The sequence below is a fragment of the Oryctolagus cuniculus genome, chromosome 6 (assembly GCF_964237555.1).
Source record: "Oryctolagus cuniculus chromosome 6, mOryCun1.1, whole genome shotgun sequence".
Lineage (NCBI taxonomy): Eukaryota > Metazoa > Chordata > Mammalia > Lagomorpha > Leporidae > Oryctolagus > Oryctolagus cuniculus.
The window spans coordinates 54,903,458-54,926,577 of record NC_091437.1 but is presented as its reverse complement, the minus strand read 5'-3'; the positions used below and the strand labels follow the sequence as shown (position 1 = coordinate 54,926,577).

The 23,120-nt window shown below is 44.4% G+C and overlaps 1 protein-coding gene across 22 annotated transcripts in view; it reads right to left on the bottom strand.

The window, feature by feature from the left end:
• The window catches only part of TENM2 (teneurin transmembrane protein 2), a 1,294,348-nt gene that overhangs the window by 171,620 nt on the left and 1,099,608 nt on the right, over positions 1-23,120 (bottom strand). For all 22 annotated transcript variants that reach the window (XM_051844425.2, XM_051844426.2, XM_051844423.2 and 19 more), the window contains one exon: positions 13,763-13,968. In XM_051844425.2, the coding sequence (XP_051700385.1) occupies positions 13,763-13,968 (206 nt within the window). The remainder of the gene's footprint in view (positions 1-13,762; positions 13,969-23,120) is intronic.

The window sequence follows — 23,120 nt, the reverse complement described above, 5'->3', positions numbered from 1 at the left end:
CTGAACACAGCTGGACACAGCGTGCTCTGTGCCCCAGGAGATGTGTCTCAAACCTCTGCTGCCCCCCTCCCCCGCCCCCACCATTTATACAATGATTGTAAGGAGACAGGAAGGCCCTGAAGGATAGGAAGCTCCTGAACTCTGCCCTAGAAACTAGAGCTTGATGACCACTGAGACCTCACTGTGTGCAGCAGTATTGGTTTTAGCCAGAAGTCTTGTTGTTTTCCTTGTAGAGCCCCATGGGTGCCTGGGCTACCTGTGATGGAGCTGTAAGGGCTGCAGACCAGTCAGACTGATTGAATGATCTCTGCAGGGTGCTTACTACTCACTAGGCATTATCTCATTTATTTTCACTGCAACCTGAGAAGAAGGTACGATCCTATGATCCTCATTCCATGCATCGTCAAACGATCTCCAGACACTCAGGTGCACACACACTTCAGCTTCTGTGTAGCAGAGAGGTTAGGATTCAAACCCAGAACCTGAGGACTGTGGACTGTGCTACAGGCTACCACCCTGCCTAGTTGATGTTGCCATCTTTTCTTCACTTGTCATGTCCCCACCTCCTCGAAAGTAGAGCTGAAGCTGTTTATCCCCATGGTCCCAGTGCAGACATTCAGTGAGTATTTGCTGAGCGCATGAATGGGCTGACTTTATATTTCATCTTCCCCCAAGGTCAGGCCCTCATCAGACTGCCTGTTGATCCAACCCAGGAGAGAGGTACAAAGTACTGTTCTGAAGGCCAAGGCAACCTCAGTGTGGACCCCATGGAGCTAAGGGATCAAGGTCAGTGAAACTGATGAATATCTCCAGCTATTCTGAGGTCAGAACAATGGATGTTTCACCTCCTGGTTGCCTTGCTGATGTGGTTTCTTATTTACTGTACATTCCCCTCTAATTGTCTTTAGCCAATGATTTATCAAAAATGTCACTTTTGGCTCTGTGCCCTCCCAAGATCAATAGGAAGGTCTCGTGTGGGCCAGTTGTGAAGAGACACTGAACACATCAGCAGGGTGAGGCAGCACACTGGGAAGGTGCCCAGTGACAGAGTGACTTCTCCAGCACTGACGAGGGAGAGCGGGGCAGGCTGCAGCCGGTCTCCCCAGGCACGAGCCCAACCTTGCACAGGGGCAGTGGACACTGGGCAAGCGACTTCAGCTCTTTTATTCCCAAGGTGGGAATCAGCAAAGTACCTACCTTTAGGGTCTCCATGAGTGTAGCCTGGCTCAGAGTGTGCACTCAATCACCGTTAGCTATTCTGATGGTCATTGCTACTGCTACACAAGCTGGAGGTGTTGGGAATCCTTTGAGCTAGCAATTCCACTCTAAGAACTCAAAAAGGTATTCAGAAATACACAGGAATATACCTGCAAGAATGTTTACTGCAGAGTAACTTATAATACTAAAAAAGTGGGACCAGACAAAACTGTTTTTTTTTTTTTTTTGGTCTAGATAATGGACAATTTTTTCAGGCATATAAAATGAATCTATGCAAGAATATTCAGATGTGGAAAAACATTCCTTACCCATTACTAAAGAATCAGGGGTAAAACTAACATATATGATACAATCCTGTATTTATAAAATGACTATCGAATATGAACAGAAAACTTACATGTTTCCTATAGTAAAAATGTTATATTTTTCCTGTCATCACCATATATAAGAATACTTTAAACAGTTTATAGAAAAAAAGAATTAAAAGCTTATTTTTCTGCAAGAAATTGTGAAACTCATACAGAGTTTTTCCATACCATGTATTTGTCCACCAACTTCTTAGAGGTCCCTTGTATTACCTCATAGTGAGGAAAACACAAATAATCTTTTAAAAATGCAAGTAAACTTGGTCTGGGGGTTGTGCTATGGAAATTTGTCAAACGAGGAAATCCAAATGGCCAACAGACACATGAAAAAATGCTCAAGATCACTAGCCACCAGGGAAATGCAAATGAAAACCATAATGAAGTTTCACCTCACCCCAGTAAGAATGGCTCTCATACAGAAATCAACAAACAGCAAATGCTGGCGAGGATGTGGGGGAAAAAGTACCCTAATCCACTGTTGGTGGGAATGTAAACTGGTGCAGCCACTGTGGAAGACAGTATGAAGATACCTCAGAAATCTGAATATAGACCTACCATATGACCCAGCCATCCCACTCCTAGGAATTTATCCAAATCAAAAGAAATCAGCATATGAAAGAGTTGTCTGTACCCTCATGCTCACTACAGCTGAATTTACAATAGCCAAGATATGGAATCAACCCAGATGTCCATAAAATGATGACTGGATAAAGAAATTATGATATATGTACACCATGGAATACTACACAGCAGTAAAAATCAAATGAATTCCTGTCATTTGCACCGAACTGGATGCATCTAGAAAACATTATACTTAGTGAAATAAGGCAATCTCAAACAAATACCATATATTCTCCCCGATCTGTGGAAACCAATAGAGCACCTAAAAGGTAATCTACAGAAGTGAAAGTGACACTGAGATGTGATGACTTTGAACAGCCCTTGTCTCGAATGTTGAGGGACAGATATTTTTTCATACTATTTGTTGAACTCTAATTAATGTAGGGTTAGACATATGTGTATAAAGTTAATTGAAAATAGATCTTAGTGAAAAATAAGAATGAGAATACACAGGGAGGAGGAAGAAGGGTAGGAGTATGGTGGGAGGGAGGGTAGGGTGCAAAGAATCACTGTGTTCCTAAATTTGTATTTATGAAATGCATGAAGTTCGTATATCTTAAATAAAAGGTTTCTATGTTAAAAAAAAACAACACCAAAAATGCAAATAAACTTGTGCTATGGACATTTTGAAAAACATGATAATCATCTACTCTCCTTCTATGGACCAGCCTGATTTTAAGTGCTTTGTAAAGACAACCTCACTTACATCCCTCAGCACTGTTCTGAGTGATTACTATCATCTTACAGAAGAGGTGACTTGCCCAGTGCCACACTGCTTCAAGTGCTGGAGGCTGACATTCAAGGCCAGGTAGTCTGGAATGGTCCGTGCTCTTTGTGCTCAAGCTCTCTTGGGATTGCAACAGTTACACAAGGGTTCCACACAATGCTTCTTTAAACCTTACTTTAAAATATGTGTGTGTGTGTATATACAAATTTTATTTACTTGAAAGGCAGAGCGATGGAGAGGGAGTGTTTGAGAGAGAAGGACAGGGAGAGAGAGAGAGAGAAAGGGAGGGGGGAAATGAGAGGAGGGAATGAGGAAGCTCATCTGGGTCTCCCATGTGCGTGGCAGAGGCTCAAGCACTTGGGCCATCATCTGCTGCCTTCCCAGATGCATTAGCAGGGAGCTGGATAAGAAGTGGGGTGTCTGGAACTTGAATTGGCACTCCTGACATGGGATACTGGCATTGCAGGTGGCAGCTTAACTTGCTGTGCCACAATGCTGTATCCTGTATTTTAAAAATTATAATTAAATCCCATACTGACTTGTGGTATGTAGCAGGATCTAGTTATATGAAGATATTTAGAATTAATAAGAAGGTACTTAGAGCAAGCACACTTAATGCTTCAGAAAATGTTTTTTTTTTTTTTTTTTTTTTTTGACAGGCAGAGTGGACAGTGAGAGAGAGAGACAGAGAGAGAAAGGTCTTCCTTTGCCGTTGGTTCACCCTCCAATGGCCGCCGCTGCAGCTGGCGCACCGCGCTGATCCGATGGCAGGAGCCAGGATCCAGGTGCTTTTCCTGGTCTCCCATGGGGTGCAGGGCCCAAGCACCTGGGCCATCCTCCACTGCACTCCCTGGCCATAGCAGAGAGCTGGCCTGGAAGAGGGGCAACCGGGACAGAATCCGGCGCCCCAACCGGGACTAGAACCTGGTGTGCCGGCGCCGCAAGGTGGAGGATTAGCCTATTGAGCCACGGCGCCGGCCTTCAGAAAATGTTTGATTTGGACTTTATCTTGGAAAAAGAAATGCTACATTCAAAATATTTATTTTATCTCAGATTTAGGAAAACTCAAGTTCTATTTGCAACTATGCTTGAGTTGTGAGAATGCATATTGGGTTTTCATACATACACAAAGAGGTGACACCAAACACTTCATTCTATCTCAGCTTCATCGATTGCCAAACACATCCCGTTTTCAGAGACGTCAAAAGATGAGCGTTATGTGCATCTTACAATCAATGAGATGTGCAAGAACAATGCACCATCATTTTAGTTAGACGGGTACAGGCCATCAAAAAGGACAATTCTGGAAGCATATTGGATATCTCTCTCAAATCTCCCAGGATCCCTTTTTTATGTTTTTATAATTATGCTCTTTGAAGTGCCAATCCCGTCAGCCTCTCTCTTAACTGTCTCTGCCGTGGTGTTCAACTGTGCTTCCTCAGCCAGATCATCCTTACCAAGGCTTTCCTCTGACGTGTTCAAGAAGGCCTCCTGCACCACTTTCATTGACTTAATGAAATTCCTGGTCTTGGCCACGGCTATAATTGTACTCAGTAAATGACTGTGTTTGCATTGAGTGGCAGATGCTCCTGGAAATGATAGAGCGTCTGAGAGGAGGAAGAGGAAGGTGTCCGACTACCAAGTCCCACCCAAACCAGCTATGCAACCCTGCAGTCTGTCCCCATTCTTTCATCTGTGAAATGGAAGTGCTAGGGATAACACCTACTTCAAAGGGCTATTGTGAGGATAAAATCACACATGTCACATAGTCCTCAAAGCCCTCCAAAAATGCAGGCATTACTGCGAGTGGACAGAGACACAGGGTTAGCTGGGGAGGGATCTGAGCGGAGAACATCTCTATAAGTGATCAGCTGAATGAGGAATGAACAATTCTAACAACTTCTTCCCTTCCTGAGAGGTACTTTGGAAGCCACTGATTCTTGTGAAGATCTGGGAATGAGGGTTTCCTTAACATATCTGAGCCTAGCGCTAAACTTCCCTAACTATTACTTATTAGTAAGCTTGGTGATCTGCACTAGGCTTTCTTTGAATCCAAGCCAATGTGAGTGTGCTCAGGTGAAGTCACACCAGCAACTGCCCTGGTGGATCTTGTTCAACCCAACCCTGGCAGAGCAGACACACGTCTGCAGCAGACTGGGAATCCCGGAGTGGAACCCAACGCATATGTAACAGGTCCTGTAGTGGTGAGAGTTCCAAAGCATGGTGCAACTCCCCTTCTTTTATTTCTAAGGCTAGGGATGTGAGTAGCTATTAGATATTTTAAGTGATTTAACCTTGAAACAATTATTTCCTCTTGCTCTTCTTTCAAGATTGTGGATCAATTTAATTGAAGAGGATCCACAGCCTGTCAGGGAAACGATTAAAGAAAATGCTGTTGCTATTTGCAACTACTTAAATACATTCATTATGATTTGTCTCAAAATTATGCAAACAAAACCAAGTACCTAAATCAATAGATTCTTGAAAGTGATGGAGATTACAGTTATCATCTATACTCTCCTAAAGCTTGTTTTACTCAAAATAGATTCAATGGTGTCACAGATTCATTTTTCCCAAAGAGAGATCACAAAAATTAAGAGAAATATAAAGATATGGCAAATACTGATATTTCAATAGCTCAAATGAATAAACGTATGTGTGTTAGAGATGGGGAGGTCTTACCTTTAATACTGCATTGTAGATAAAAATAAGCACTTTAAAGTCTGTTGATTTGTATTTATTTGAAAGGCAGAGAAGGAGAGAGGGTAGGGGAAGAGGAGGGATTGGTCTGCCATTTACCGGTTTCTGATCATTTTCTCCTTAACTATCCCTAGCTATGACCATCCTCACAAAATGGTTTTCTTTCTCTGGGAATATGTGCTTATCTATGCATTACTTACACACACACACACACACACACACACACGGTCAGCCCTCTAAATCCATGGGCTCCACATCTGTAGATTCAACTCCAAAAGCTGATCGAAAGTATTTGGAAAAACTTGGGTCTCTACTGAGTATGTACAGTTTTTTTTTCTTTTCTTTTTATTTATTTTCAGGCAGAGTTATAGACAGTGAGAGAGACAAAGAGAAAGGTCTTCCTTCCATTGGTTCACCCCCCAAATGGCCACTACAGCTGGCGCTGCACTGATCCAAAGCCAGGAACCAGGTGCTTCCTCCAGGTCTCCCATGTGGGTGCAGGAGCCCAAGCACCTAGGCCATCCTCCACTGCCCTCCCGGGCCACAGCAGAGAGCTGGACTGGAAGAGGAGCAACTGGGACTAGAACCCAGCGCGCTGATATGAGATGCTAGCACTGCAGGCGGAGGATCAACCAAGTGAGCCATGGTGCTGGCCCCATAGTTTTTTTTTTCTTGTCATGTCCTAAACAATACAGAATAACAACTACCTACACAGCATTTACACATACATTGCACTGGGTATTATTAGTTATCTAGAGGTGGTTTAAAGTATACAGCAGGATGTTCATAGGTCCTATGCAAATACTAAGCTATTTTGTATAAGGGATGATGATATATGTGTAAACACAGATGCATAAACACATATATGCAGAGGTAAATACGAAAATAATAATACCTGTGGATTTCAACAACAAACTGCTTATGCTAATAAAAGTATCACTCTTGTCTGTTTCGTGTCTAGTGTTCTACTAAGATTTCATGTTAGATAAAGGCCCTTAGAAAATTTGCAAGCTCCTGAATCATGGCACTTCCAAGACTCTGCTCAGCCTAAGAAAGTCCTTCTTAGAAGCCACTCTCAGTGTCTCTCTGTACGTCTCTGTCAACAGCGGCTCTTCTGTCAAACTCCAGCATCCCATGAGACAGTCCCTTGCTGTGCTTGGTAAATACCCAGGAGGGTGCCCACCACACTGTAGCAGTTGTGGCTCCCCTTAGGGGACTGGCAATCACAAGGGATGTCCCAAATAAGTTCTCACAAAAGCGCTTTCAGCACAGTACACTTGGCTTCACAAAATTTTTTTCTAAACCTCAAGTGCTTTGAGAAAGGAAGCTTCCAGAAAATATGACTGTGTGATGAGCTCTGCAAGGTGACAGCCAAATTCTGGCATTCCCTCAACACTGCACCTCCAGGGCAAAGCTCAGGAGAGCTTACCTGGCTGAGAAATGGGCTCTGGGAAGATGGAGAGCCATCAGCAAGATGCTCCAGGACAGCCACGAGCCCCAGCATCCCAGGACACCATTTAGCCCACGCCTATTAAACCTATGTGCCAGTTTACTGAGGCAGAGGAAGGGGGCAAGGAAAGAGAAAGTTCATGTTCAAATAAGGCCCTGCAATGGCAAGGGATAAACCGAGCTGGCAAAAGCTCACACCACTAATCTCCATCTATAAATCTGCCTTAAAAAAACGTCATTAGGGAATTCCACTGATGAGGACAAATAGCAGTGCCTGCTTACTCATTTTATCTTGGTTCACATGCCCAGCCTGCCATATTTGTGATGATTTGGCATGATCATGGGACAGTCGGTGGTCTCTCAAACACGTCTCTTCCATGGGCAGTGTGTTCATGTGTGACTAGTTTTGCTTCCCATCCGGCAGATGCATTTCAACTGAAAGCATCAGGGACTTGCTGTGTCTGCCATTCAATCCCTAGTCCCTCCCCTTAATCAACCTGCTGGAGCTGTTAAGCCTACCCCAGGCTTCCAAGTTGCCTGTGGAAGTCACTGGGCTCCTGGCTCCATCAGTCTAAGTGATGAAATAGGCATTTTTAATATTTGCTAAACAGGATTGTGAAGAAGGTGAAGTCCCGGTAGGGCTCCCAGGCGCTAACTGCGTCTTGTTGTCTCAGGTTAATCATGTACCTAATTTGCCGATTATTGACTTGTTCTCGCAAAGGATTTCACTTGGCTTGACATATCAGTAGCAATCAGTGATGAACTGTCAAGCAAACCTCTCACTGCCTTAACCACCCAAGATCCTCACGGCAGCATGGCTCTGAGATTTCCTTTGATGCCTAGCACTGCAGCCAGGTCAGATTATTATTTTTTTTTTCCAGTCTGATCTGTTTCCTTTCTAGAGCCAGGGTTGAGCAAATCTGACAGTTTGTAGGATTTCAAATATTTGGCAAGATGCACTAGACTTCTGCTGTACACACACCAGCCCCATAAGAATTGGAGCTGGTAGGTTATGAATGGCTTAGATTGATTTTTCTTTTCTTTTCTTTTCTTCTTCTGTTTTTGCTCTGTGTCTTAGAAGATGCAATGCAAAATGTAAAAATGCTGCATTAAACAATGTAATATTTCCTTTCAAACTGACAAAGCTTAAAAATGATAATATCCTGTGTATGCAGGGGCTCAAGTAAATAACATGGGCATTTATGCAGGGTTGCTGGTGGATAGGAGTGTAACTGGTACGGATTAAGGATGCACACGATAACTTGCCACCAGGACAGATCTGCGAACCTTTCATGTGTAAATGGGTAGGGCTACACATTGATATTTGCTGTGCTCCTCCTTCAGGGGGGTCAGCAGATGGTACTTTCTGTGCCACTGAAGTCAGGCCAGGACTTGCTCTGATCTGTATGAGAAAGGCTTACGTGATCTGTGTCCCTTCCAGCCAGAATTCTTTAGGAACAGGTGCACAGTTCTCCACCTTCTCCTTCCTTTGCTATAGGAACCGGCCCTGTTCCTCGTGATAGCGGAAGCTCCATAGGTCTGTGTCCTTGAATGCGGCTGACTGTGCATCAAGTCCTCACTAACCCAAGAGAAACATGTAAAGCTAAGGCTTCCCTATGTGACAAGTGACTCTAAAGTTTAAACTGTCTACAAAGTATAGCACACCTGGACGGTTATAGACAATAGGTTATTTTGCTTGGTTGTTTTAAAACCAGGCCTGTTCTTCATAAAAATAAATGTTAGTTTGTAACTAGCCCATTTCTGGCCTCTGTACCTCTGCTTGCTTGATAATGGCCAAGGCCACCAGACTATGGCTTCTCCTGTCTACTCCCGGGGGCAGCCACAAATAACACAGGTGGCACCAAGGTCAGTGATGCCATGCTTGACCCCGACCAGGAACAATTGAATACTTGAATCATTACATTTTTCAATAAGGTTACAAAAAACCTAGCTGATAACTGTTTCTCGCTTCTGCTTGCACAAGCCCATACGTATAATCAAATGTCTGATAAAAAGTAGGTTTTCCCTTTTTAACCCCTCCCCCCCCACTGCCACTGCAACTCAGGGCTGTCTTCTCAGGACTTGCTCTGTGAGAGGGCAGTCGCCAGCTGGCTAATAAAGACTCCTAATTTGACCTCAAAAGTCTCACTGTGTTTTTAATCTGTGTGCCCCACAACACCCAGCTCAGCCCTGTAGACATTTGAGGCTGGCTTATCCTTTGCAGCAGAGGCCCTGCGCATTGCCAGGTGTTCAACAGCATTCCTGGTCTCCACCCCCCAGAAACTCATGACAGCTGCTTCCCATGTGTGACAACGAAAATATTTCCTGACACTGCACTATGTTTCCAGGTAGGAGGCTACGGGGAGATGGGGCAAAATTGCCCCTGGTTGAGAGCCACTGAAAGAGAATACAGGGCCAGTGCCACGGCTCACTAGGCTAATCCTCCGCCTTGTGGCGCTGGCACACCGGGTTCTAGTCCCAGTTGGGGCGCTGGATTCTGTCCCGGTTGCCCCTCTTTCAGGCCAGCTCTCTGCTGTGGCCAGGGAGTGCAGTGGAGGATGGCCCAAGTGCTTGGGCCCTGCACCCCATGGGAGACCAGAATAAGTACCTGGCTCCTGCCTTTGGATCAGCGCGGTGCGCCGGCCACAGTGCGCCGGCTGCGGTGGCCATTGGAGGGTGAACCAACGGCAAAGGAAGACCTTTCTCTCTGTCTCTCTCTCTCTCACTGTCCACTCTGCCTGTCAAAAAAATAAATAAATAAAAAATAAAAAAAAAAGAGAATACAAAGAAATAGCCTGTATTCCTGCCAACGTACTTCCTGGTAGGGGGAGGCAGCAGTGGTGGCTCAAGTAATTGACTTCCTGCTACCCATGTGGCAGACCTAGATTGAGTACCTGGATCCTGGCTTTGCCCCACGCCAGCCCAGGCTGTGACAAGCATTTGGGGGAGTAAACAGTGATGGGAGCTCACTTTGTCTGTTTTTTTCTCTCTAGTTCTCTCCACCTCTTTCTCGCAAACAAAACATAGTTGATTTTTTAAATCTTTCATAACAAAACACAATTTTAAAAGATTCAGAAAGGAATAGCCTTTGCTATTTAAAGCCACTAATATTCTGAGATTTTCTTTCTGTCTTTACTCAAGCTAGGTTTTGTTACAAAAGAAGACTGCTTCAAATTGGGATTTATTTTCTTTCTTTGGTTTCTGCAATGAAAATATAGTTTATTCTTTAATAAGAAGAAAAAACTGGGAAAGTAATTTATACTAAAAATCTATATTTGCATAATTTTCTATCTATATACAGCATTTGTGAGGGCCACACAGAATTTCCAAATACAAGTTGAACATCCTTAATTCAAAAATCTGAAATCCAAGATAGACTGAAAGCTGAATTTCAGATTTATGAAATGTGAAACACTTGTAATGCCAAGCATTCTGGACAAGGGACATGTGATCTGTACAATAAAACATTTGCCATACATTATCTTTTCATTGTGCTTTTGTCTGCAGACATGTCTCCTATCTTACTCTGTAGCTGTTACATCATGACAGCAACACTGTGAGGGGGAGAATACAGGTAGAAAAGAAGAAGAAGCCAAGAGAGGTGAAGGAACACACCCAAGGTCACCCGGTCAACGTGAGGCGGGGCATGCTCACTCCAGTTCCAGCACTTTCTCTCTGATGCCATGCTGTTTTTGTATCCCCATAAAAAGCCAGTTTCAAAAAGTCAGCTGGGACAGATTCTGATTCTTTGGAAATTTAAATAGTAAGAAAGGATTCGCCTCTGTATTTAATATCCTTGAACAAGGATACTAAACCTTGTAGGCTCTTGGTCAGAGCATGATACTCAATAAAATTTAAACAGAGCTATTTCATGCAACACAGCCAATAGAATTGCATATTCTTCCCCCTCCTCACCACTTTCTCTTTCTCTAGCTCAAATGAGTCACCTTGGCTAGACTGCCAATCCCCATAGAACTTAAGTTCCTTGATAGGCTATGCCAATAGAAATGAGAAATTCTATAATGGTTTGAGACATGTGTTAGTCACCTATCCCTGCAAAGAGTTAAGCACCGGCTCCTTGAGGAAATGTAGCTCGTCAAATGGACATGAATGCATGGAATGACAGGGAATGGATGTGCGGATGTGTAGGGAGTATTTTTCTTTCTTTCCCTATGCTATACTTGTTGTGTGCATTTCTAGGCACCTATACTGCCTTGCTCACCTGACCCCCCCCCACCCCCCACCCAGCCCGACACACACTGAATTCCCAAACTGGCAGCCATATGAAAGCCCAGTACGTATCAGCCCATGCCAATTCATTTCCCTTCCCTTGAAGTGTGTGATGGGGCTGTCCCTGGAGAGGAACTATTCTGGGAAGACGATCACTAGAACAATCACTGGCTTGGCACAAGATGGACAGTGTGGCGTAGGCACAAAAGAAGAAAGGACATTGTCATTGAGCATGTGAGTCTTGAATGTCAGAGCAGCAGAGAAACTGGATAGAGTACGTTTCTGCCTCCTGTCCACTACTGCTCAGTTCCAGAGAGTTGCCGACTTGACTTACCATCACCATTGGCTTGCCCATGACTCCAGCTGCCCAGAGCAGGAAAGGAAAGGGGTGAATAGTACTCTGGGACAACATGGGAAAGAAATATTTTTCCCAGAAAAGCTCTCTGCATTGAACTGGCTGTGAGGAAAGTTATTCTCAGCTGTGCCCAGAGGCATGTTCGTACTCACCCGAATAATGCCAACAAGCAGATTTCTCCACTGTAAATCCTTCATTACGCTACAGTGGACTCGGTGGAGCCTGAAGGTCAAGGAGACCACCAAACAATTTGTGCAACTTCCCAGAACAGCACCCTGCTGTCTGGCCAGAAGTTACAGCAATGCCTTAGGGACTTCTTTCAGCTGAATTCCTCTTTCTGGATGGGAATCTTGTTGCAGAGCAGATGTGATTTCTGTATCAGGAGTTCTGCTTGGTCAGGGGCTGTATTAACTCAGCTCTGGATGATCAGTGTCTAGCCCAATAAATATTGTTCTGGATGGATGAATGGAGGACTCATTGATTACCACTTTACATATTGGTCCCTACAGCATGGGCTGTGTATGGTAATAAAAATGTACACAGCCCTCCATGGCCAAAAAAGAAATAGTACTTGTAGTCCTCGTATCGATCATTCTGGGCTGTAAAGATGGGATTGCAAATAAGTTTTGTCTTGAGAGCCAACACTGGTCGATTGGTAGTGGCTGCCTTGAGAGTTCTATGGGAGGTATTAGTTCACTGGGCTCAGTGAGGAAAAGTGCTGTCATCGATTAGCAATGTCTGCTGTGAGCTAAAGACAAGGAAATGGTGGCCTGACTACCTCATATTTACAAATGGTTTTAAAGCTTTAAATTCTTCCAATTGAATTTTCCAGATGAATACCTTCTTCACACATTTCAAAATCAGTTTTGACTGGATAGAGGGGCGTTTTTTCCACCACTGTTCTTTTTTCTTTCTCTTTTTTTACTAATGCACTTATGTTCTTGCTGGATTTGCAGGCAAATGAGATTTTTGTTTTTTCTTAACATGTAAGTACAACTTTTATTGCAAAAGAAATTCAACATGGGTCTAAGTTTACCTCAAGTGCTATGGCTAACCATCAATCAGGACAAATTAAAGGAGAAATGAGAAAAAAAAAATAATGAGACCCTTAATATAACCCAATCTCATGAATCTCAATTCTGGGAGTAACCTCACTGTCACAGTGCCAGGGAAATCTCAAGGAATTTAGCACAGAGAAGACACCAAGAGACACACGCTGAACTCTTTGGTTGATGTCACATCACTCTTGTCATATACAATGAATGCCTCGGAATGGGATTTTAACAAACTAACCCAATAACCACAACATCGAAGTGCCAAAGGATTAAGCACCAGGCCTAGCAAAGGCAGCTTACTCAGGCTGGGGTATTAATTTCATTACATATATAAATTTCATTATTTTACAATCCAGTAGGTTTTGTGTAGTCACTATGGTGTGCAAACCATCACAGCCATGTAATTTCAGAGCCTTTTTATCACCTGCCACCCCAAAGAAACCCCAACTGCTAGCTCCTGGCAATCACGACACTCTGCTTTTCTTTTTCTATGGACTTCCCCATTCTGGGCAGTGCATATAAGCTGAAGCACAAAGTACGTGGCCCTTTGTATGTGGCTTCTTTCACCTGCACAGTGTTTTAAGGTTCACTCATATTGCAGCAGGGAGCAACACTTCACTCCAGTCCATGTCTTAATCATACACCTCTGCATGGATGAGTAACATTTTGTTTATCCATTCATTAGCTGGATTTGTGGGTTGCTTTTGCTTTTTGGCTATTATGAGTAATGCTATAATGAATACCACTGCACCCATTTTTATGAGAAGATAATGTTTTTAATTCTCTTTGGCTACAGACCTAGAAGTAAGCTAACTGCTGTGTCATGTAGCAATTCTACGTTTAACTTTTTGAAGAACTGTTTGACTCTTCCATAGAGGCTGCACCATTTTGCATTCCCACCAACACCACAGAAGGGTTCCAATTTCTCCACACTCTTGCCAACACTTGTTGTGGTCCACCTTTTAAGTACAGGCATCCTAGTGGGTGGGACCTTGTGCATATGTATGTATTTAACATTTTGCTATATCAAGCATGGCCATACCTGGGCATGAGATGGTGGCAGTCCCCTTCTTATGTAGACACCAAAGAGAGCATCCTTCCCGAGGGAGATGTTGAACTTTAAGAACTGAGGCTGGCTGATGTGAATCTGTGATCTCCAAAACACCCCTGGTGGGACCTCTTGAGTCACTCGACGACCAACTTCTGCTTCGCCACTGTCTATGCTGCTGTTTTTCAATGACCAGGGCACTGGAAAACAGGAATGAACACCAAGTCAAGGCCATCTGTACACAATAGCTAGCTCTATGTGTCTGCTCAATTAAATGCCAAGATTTTTGTTTCTTTAATATTAAGAGGAAACTCATGGAACATTTCTTTTCAAGTCACAGCTAAAACATTTAGAAAACATTTAAGTAGCAAAATTATAAACTCATACCCCAGGGCATCTGAAGTCTTGGCACAAATGCCTCTGAAAATTCAACAATTACTCTTTACTGATCAAATAAGAAGAGTTGGAGTCTGATAAGTACATGGGAAACTTCCAACCACCCTGAATGTGACGGCGATATAAAAATTACCAGCAGGGAAAGGGAGGGTGATGTTAATTGGGGACCAGATTTAATTCTTGCAGCCTTTCATTATCCTTTCCAGACAGAAACAAGTCTAATACACACTGACATTCTGAACAAAAATCAGCCCAAAACAAACAAAAAACTCAGCAGAAAATGCAGAGTTGATCTGAGGTTGACCTAGTATTGGGGCTGTCTCTTTCACTGAGTTTGAAGGAGGGGCCTAAAATTATGGGGAACGACACCTTTCTTTCAGCAACATGAACACATTTCTGCTGCATTATTTGAAGTCGCTCACAATGAAAGTATTGGTTATTCACACTCAGCATTCTTCAGAACGTTAACAGGGGGAGTTCTACACACACATATTTTTAAGGAGATTTTCTTAATAAAAATGGTGCCAATTGGCTCCTCCTACACTTCCAGGGGGATTCCTTTGCAACTATAGGATTAAGGAAAGGCTGGGAGTTATGAGTAGTTGACCAAGAAAAGCAGATCCATCAGCTCACAGAGCTTTATTTCTCTGATCTCTAAAATGGCAAAAAACTAATTGGAACCTTGTTGGCAAAAGACATCTGTGATTCCTTCACGTGGATTCTGAACTGTGGTTACCTCTGACCATCCTCCCACTTCTTCACGAACTCCTAGACCCACTCAGACGAAATGCAAGAAGAAAACCAGTCATTTTTGTCCTGAGGGTTTTTCCCTTCTGGGGGCCACTAAATCACACTGCAGGCCCTCTAGATTCAAACCAAGGTCTCCTCCACGTTCTGTAGTGGACCAACTCTTGAAAATATTTATCCAAATCTGGCCAACAGACAGTGAAAAGGGTTTGAATGACTGGGAGAAATGATAAAATTGTTGAAGACTGGCATGAACAGTGAGCAAAGCTGTCCACCTCCAGTGTTACCCAGCTACTTAATTAGAACAAGACTCACATGTGGCCTTGACCTCAGTTACTTGTCTGCAAAATGGCGAAGGGGAATCTTTGCATCACTGAACATCATTCGTGTCTACATGGCAGAAGCAAGCTGAGAATGACTTGAGGGTCTCAAGCTCTCTTCCCCCTTTCTTCTGTAACATGTGAGTGGATGATTTTTTTTTTTTTGGACAGGCAGAGTGGACAGTGAGAGAGAGAGAGACAGAGAGAAAGGTCTTCCTTTTGCCGTGGGTTCACCCTCCAATGGCTGCCGCGGCCGGCACGCTGCAGCCGCACCGCGCTGATCCGATGGCAGGAGCCAGGTACTTATACTGGTCTCCCATGGGGTGCAGGGCCCAAGCACCTGGGCCATCCTCCACTGCACTTCCTGGCCACAGCAGAGAGCTGGCCTGGAAGAGGGGCAACTGGGACAGAATCCGGCGCCCGACTGGGACTAGAACCCGGTGTGCCAGCGCCGCAAGGTGGAGGATTAGCCTAGTGAGCCGCAGCGCCGGCGGATGATTCATTTTTATCCAGCTCAATAGTTCATCAAATAAAGAGTCAACAGGGGATTAAAATGAAGCAGGAGAAACAACAGCTTGGATCTTAAGAAGAACCCCTGGGCCTCCAGGATAATAAAACCAGGGAATGGGCTCCTTAAGGGAAGTGTGGAGGCCTCCATTACATAACCTCTTGGAGAAGAAAACAAACAACTGGAAGTCCTGAGTGGCCCATGTCTCCAGACTGGGCCTCAATGGTTTGTTTGTCAAACATTCTGCCCATTTCCAGTAGACACTGACTATATGGTACATGTTTAGGAGCCCACACCCTGGCTTGAGACTGCCTTGTTCAAACCTTAGCCTTGATACTTGCAAAGTGTATGAAGTCTCTGTGCCTCAGTCCTGATCTGTAAAGTGGGGACACAATTGCCATTTATTTCATAGAGTTGTTACAAGGATTCATCAGTTAATCCACGTAAAGCTCTTAAAAAATTTGACACAAAATAAAGATTCTTTTTATTTTCTTTTTTAAGATTTATTTTTCTATATTTGAAAGGCAGAGTTATAGACAGAGAGGGAGAGACAAAGAGAATGAGATCTTCCATCTGCTGATTCACTCCCTACATGGCCACAATGGCCAAGGGCTGGGCCAGACTGAAGCCAGTAGCTTCTTCTGGGTCTCCAAATGGTTGCAGAGACCCACGCACGTGGGCTATCTTTTGCTGTTTTGACAGGCACATTAGCAGGGAGCTGGATCAGAAGTAGAGCAGCTGTGTCTCAAACTGGGTCCATATGGGATGCTGGCACTGCAGACGGTAGCTTTACCCACTATGCCATAATGCTGGCCCTGGATTCCGGCTATTTTTAAGGCCCAAAGCTTAAATAGAGGACTTTACTGAAATAACGGTATGTCCAGGAGGAAACATCCGTCGTGACAGGTGGATCAGAAGCTCTGGCTGGGGCTGGCATCGTGGTACAGTGGGTTAAGCTGCTGCCTGTGATGCCTACATCCCATATCAGAGCACCTGTTCAATTCCTGGCTGCTCCCTTGCAGATCCAGCTCCCTGCTCACCAGCCTAGGAAAGCAATGGAAGAGGAGCCACGTATTGGTGTCCTTGTCACCTGCGTGGGAGACCCACATGGGATCCCTGACTCCTGGCTCTGGTTTGGCCCAGTTCCAGGCCCACCCACCGCAGCCATTTGTGGAGTGAATCAGCACATGGTTGTTTTCCCCCCTCCATCCTTCCCTCTCCCTCCTTCCCTCCCTCTCTCCCTGTAACTCTGCCTTTCAAATAAATAAAAGAAGTCTTAAAGAAAAAAAAACAACTCTGGTTACTGTAAACTGGAAGCTGAAAATTGATTTTCTCTAAAGTGCTTCTTTTTCTCTTCTCCCAATGAATGCCTTTTGGGGAAGGGAATCTAACCCAAAGAACCTAGGAAGCAAAGGATATAGTTTTTAAAAAAAGGAGCCCCCATGGGAAAAAGAGTTTGGGCGTCTGTTAGAGACTGAGAGAAAGCCCAGCAGTGCTAATGTAGCAACAAGGTACAGAAAAGCATTAAGAACAATTTTAAAGAGGACTTTCTAGGCATTATTCATCTTTAATAGTACAGGCTTCTCTTCATGTCTGTTGGGGTTTCAGGGGTGGCTGGGTTAATGACAGGATATGAAAAAGAGGCAGAAATCAGCCCCCTAATCTACTGTGGAAACCAAGATGGGTTCTGAGAATGTCACGGCGAGTGTGGCTGCTAGGGATGCCGTGGCCACACTGCAGATCTTCGTGGAAGGAGCCTGAAGGTCTCGTTTCCACAGCAGGAAGATCCTGACTCCAGGACACTGACTCGGTGAGTGGGCTGTGACTGCCAGTGAGGACACATGGTCTGCAGGGAAGCCACACCTCTCTGTAGGCTTTTTTCGCACCCTTTCCATTAAATGAGGCAGTGCACCAGCAATGAAGCTCAGGGTTTGGAGTCAAACAGAACTGGATTTAAATCCTGGCTCTGATTCTTCCATGCTGTGTGACCTCTGGCAATTTGCTTAACTTGTCTGGGCTTCCAGGTCCTTTATGTGATAATTCCAACGACATCACAGGGTGGGAGTACCAAGGGCAAGGTTATAAGCAAGAGTTTAATACAGCGCCAAGAACAGAGTAAACTAAAAGCTGGTTACACAGAACAAAACAAAAGAGAGAAAAACTATACAGGAAAGCATTTAACTTTCTTTTTAGAGTAAAGGATTTTTTTAAAGACAAAAGAACTGTGTGTGCAAATAAGATATCTTAGGTTACTTCAAAAGTTCATGGAAAACTGGAATTAAAACAAATTTATTTTGTGCAAACATTTGAAATCCATGTATAGCTTTTGCATTTTATATATTTTCTAAGAACTTTGAGAAGTACCCTTATATTTGTGTGTGTATATATATTTATACATTTATATGTGTGTACACATGCATAATACTATCCATCCATCCGTTTGGGAGTCCAATCCTTCTGGCATAACAAGTTAAAATTGACAGCATCTGCTCCAGGTCAAGAGCACATTTGTTCTAAAGCTCTACTTCTACCCCCTCCTCCATCTCCTGGGTGAGAAAAATGTTCTTTCCCTATGTTTGCATCTTCAGAGCCTTTGCACTTAGCTCTATGGCCTGCAGCGGCTTTGCTAGGCACCACGGCTGATTCTGCCCACCTTGCGGAGCGCCTCTCACAGCCCTGTGATCCCTGCAGCCAGGCACAGGTGCAGATCGCTCTCTGAGCTCCTATGCTCTGTGCTTGGTGATTCACGGGGATCTGTGCATGCTTGCTGAATTGGAGAAATTCTGTCTGGTGGGTAATTTTAACCAAACCCCTGTGATTATGGGGTGAAATGAGAGCCTTAACCAAGATCTGTTTGGAGGGTGGGTTTTTGGCCTCGTGATTAAGGTGCAGGTTAAGTCTCACGCATCCCAAATCAGAGGATCTAGTTTCAGTAACCAGCTCTGGCTCCTGACTCCAGCTTCTTGATAATGTGGACCCTGGGAGGCAGAGGTGATGGCTCAAGCAACTGGGTTCCCGCTACCCATGTGGGAGACCTGGAATGCGCTCCTGGCTGCCAGCTTTGGTTCTAGTGAACTAGTGGATGGGCAGTCTGTTATCTGTCTCTCTGCCTCTAAAATAAGTAAATTAATGCACACATAAATATTTACAAAAAGATTTACTTTGAAATATGCATGTAAACAGAAACTTTTAAAAATAAAATTACTTTCTGTAAAGGCTTTTTGTGGAATTTACTATTTACATATAATCTTTTTATTGATTTTATCTGAAAGATTGAAAAAAAGGGGAGAGAGAAAGAGCCAGCTGCCATGAGCAAGCTGGATCATTCCTCAAGGGCCTACAACAGCCATGAGTGGGTCAGGCCTAAGCTGGGAGCAAGGAACTCAACCCAGGTCTCCCACGTCAATGGCAGGACAACTACTTGAGCCATCATTTGCTGTCTCCTAGGAGGTACATTAGCTGGCACCTGCAAACTGCAATCTGAAGTGGAGCTGGGACTGGAACCCAGGCACTCAGATATGGGATACAGGTGTCCCAAGTGTAACTTAACGGCTGCACCAAATGCTTGTCCCCTGGTATTTGCTGCTTAAAGAAACTTTCTATTAGAATTTCCATTTTTTTTTATTGTTTGTTTGTTTATTTCAAAGAGAGACAGAGGATCTCTCTCATTCCCCAAATGGCTGCAACAGCTGTGGCTGGACCAAGTCAAAGCCAGAAACTTTCCTTGTGGATCATTTTGAAGAGTCGCAGGTGAACTTTAAATCTTCCTTTTGCATAAAATCTTATAAACAAAACACCCAAGACAGATAGAAAACAGTGGAAAGGTCCTTAGATTAAGAACTAAGAGGCAGGAGCTCAGTGCTCAGTGTGGTAGCACTGTGGGTTAAGGTGTTGCTTGTGATGCCAACATCCCATGTCAGAGCGCCCACATCTGAGAGCCAGCTGCTTCCCGTCTGACCCAACTCTCTGCTAATGTGTCTGGGAAAACAGCAGAAGATGGTGAAAGTGCTTTGGCCCCTGCCACACACATAGGAGATCTGAATGGAGTTCCAAGTTCCTGGCTTTGGACTAGCTCAGCGCTGGATGTTGTGACCATTTGAGGAGTGAACCAGCAGATCAAAGATCTCTCTTTGTCTCCCCTCTCTGTCACTCTGCCTTAAAAAGCAAAGCAAAACAAAACAAACCAAGAATCATGGTCCTGGCCATATTATATAATGACCTTGAATCTCTCTGGAAGGAACAGGTGTAAATAAACCATTCTGTTGATCGATGCTCATGCTTCTTACTGAGCAGCTATAATACACTGGGTCTAGCTCTCCAGGTCTCAAGGTCCTTTGGACCTAAAGAAGTCTTCAGTGGCATTCCACTCTGGTCTACTGGGGTGAGAGTGTTGTCTCTGGGCTTGTGCTACAAAGGATGTGTGGATGTGCACGTTGGGAATGGCCAGGAAGAGGGGTTATCAGAAAGCCTTTAGAATGAGTTTATCACAGGTGACTTTGCTTTTAAGAGAGAAAGAGTGAGAGTGAGAGAGAGAAGTGAGAGAGAGAGAGTGTGAGCGAGAGAGCAATGTCTCTTCAATCTGCTGGTTCATTTCCCATATGGCCATAACATCCAGGGCTGAGCCAGGCTGAAGTGAGAAGCCAGGAACTCGATCCAGGTCTCCCACATGAGTGGCAGGGGCTCAGGCACTTGGGCCATTTTCTGCTGCCATCCCAGGTGCACTTAGCAGGAAGCTGGATCAGATGGGGAGCAGCCAGGACTTGACCAGGCACTCTGATATGGGATGCCAGCATGGTAAGCAGCAGCTTAACCTACTGTACCATAACGCTGCCCCCCCACCTTGACATAAGATGTCGATACTTTAAAATAGTGACTGCTTTCCGACCAACTGGGGAGTGAACCATCGGATGGAAGACCTCTCTCTCTCTGCCTCTCTATTTCTCATGCCTCTCCTTTCTCTATGTAACTTTGACTTTCAAATAAATAAATCTTTAAAAAATATATAATAGTGACTGCTTTCCAATTACATTCTCAAACTGTGCAACTGAATCACATTTTGCAGTGTTCACTACCCACCCCCACCCCCTTATTTTTATGGACTCATATTTGAGGGGTCTTCAAGAGCACATGGAAAATGTTAAAAAAATCTATACATGGATTTCAAATCTTTTTTACATCTAGACAAACTTATTAAGCAGGTGGTTGGCCCAGTATTTAAGGTGCCTGTGTCCCTTGTCAGAGTACCTCGCTTCGACTCCTGGCTCCAGCTCCTCACCCCAGCTTCCTGCCAGTGCAGACTCTGGGATGCAGCCGTCATGACTCCTGGGATCGAGTTCCTACCACCCACATGGGAGAACTCAACTTACCAGCACTACCCCAGCCTCTGCCTCAGCCAAGACGAGGCATTGGGAGAGTGACAACTGGGTGACAGCAGTACCCTCATGCGTGTGCATGTGCACACACTTTTTTTCCTCCTGGAAAACTGACAGTAAGTTACAGACAGGATCCTCCCCTACCTGTAACCACTTCTTTCTACAAAGCAAAGACATTAATTTCTGAACCACAGTACAGGTTTCAAAATCAAAAATTTAACACTTGATATGACAAGATATTTCATCTACAGATCTCATCGAAACCTGCCAATTGTTACACTAATACTCTTTATGGTGAAAGAAAAAAATATATTTTCTATGAAATTTGAAAAAGGCTTGAAAATGAAAATCACAACATTTGCAATTTAAAAAAAAATTTAAAAAAAAAATTTTTGACAGAGTTAGACAGTGAGAGAGAGAGACAGAGACAAAGTTCTTCCTTCCATTGGTTCACCCCCCAAATGGTCGCCATGGCTGGAGCTACACCAATCTGAAGCCAGGAGCCAAGTACTTCTTCCTGGTCTCCCATGCTGGTGCAGGTGCCCAAGGACCTGGGCCATCCTCCACTGCCTGCCCAGGCCACAGCAGAGATCTGGACTGGAAGAGGAGCAGCCGGGGAATAGAACCCGGCACCCATATGGGATGCCAGTGCCGCAGGAGGAGGCGCCACAGTGCCAGCTCCAACATTTGCAATTTTAAAAACAATGAGAAACAGATGAGTGTTGCACACTGACTGCCTCCAAAGAGATGAAAAGCAAAGACTGATTTGGTAAACTACTGTAGTACCATGGAGGGAAGCACCTCTGTGACTGTCTCTGGGGGTCAGTTTCCTGGACTGGCACCCAGGAGTACAAGTCTGTGCTGTTCTGTAAGCTCAAGAAAGAAGCATTGAATCCAGTCTTAAGTCCATGAATTAGAGCTTGACCCTGGACTTTCCCCGGCTCTGCAAGGGGTTCTAAGATCATTAACCCAGCTAGTCTCTAACAGGACACTTTTGAGAGATAGAAAGCAAGGAAATAGAGTAATCAGAATTTCTATCTTGACATATCAGGTGGGCATTCTCATACTGAGAAGTTCAGAGATCTCAAGGAGGCAGGGTGGCCCAGTGGAGCTGGTCAGCCCTGGGTCTGAATCCCAGCTCTGGTCACTACCAGCTGTGTGCCTCTGGCCTGATCACTATCCCTCTCTGAGATTGTCACTTATATAATGGGAGTACCTTTGAGGATTCAATCAAGTAACCTATATAGAACCTGTCTTGTAGTACTTCTACATCTTTACATCCTGTTCAGCAGTAATGCTACCTTAAATCAGCAGTAATGACTTATCCCAGATTTGAAGGATATATTCGCAGTGTTCTAATTGCAAATAAAGCTTGTCTAGTGTAGGCACAATTAATGAGAGAGGGCCTTCATCAACAGTCATTTGGCAGAGCTGCTGAAATCAATATACTGTGAGTGGTCATTGCATCTGTAGACTGGGAAGGGCAGCTCGCAGGTCATAAGTAGTAAGTTGTGAGAGCCACAGAAAACAATTTCACAAGTCCATCCCTTCCAAATAGCTGGTGCTGTGTGCTCCGGCTGCTTCTCGTGTGGGCAACTCTGCGAAGGCTGCTTAAGACAAGAACGTTGAGATCGGACTTACTTAACAATGACCAAAGAATGTCGGAAGCTGGGTGGGCATTGCTTCTCACTTTATTGTAATAAACGTTTATAGAGCATCCACAGTGGTACTCACAGTACCAGCAAGCAGCAGAGTTGTGGTGCATGCCATATTCCCAGCATCCCTTGTCCAGGCAGTCTTCAGCCCAGGGTTCTGTGGACTTGGCTTGGGACTGATCTGGGACGATCAGGAGAAGAGGCATCAAGCAGCATCCTGTAATTATTCTGTGAGTGACTGGCCTGTATCCTTGGGTTCTGGGTTCTGACTAAGCCTGGTGACCTGACCACGCAGAGCCAAGCCCAGGCCCTGTGTCACTGACCTGGGACTTCCTGCCAAACTTTTCTGTGTTC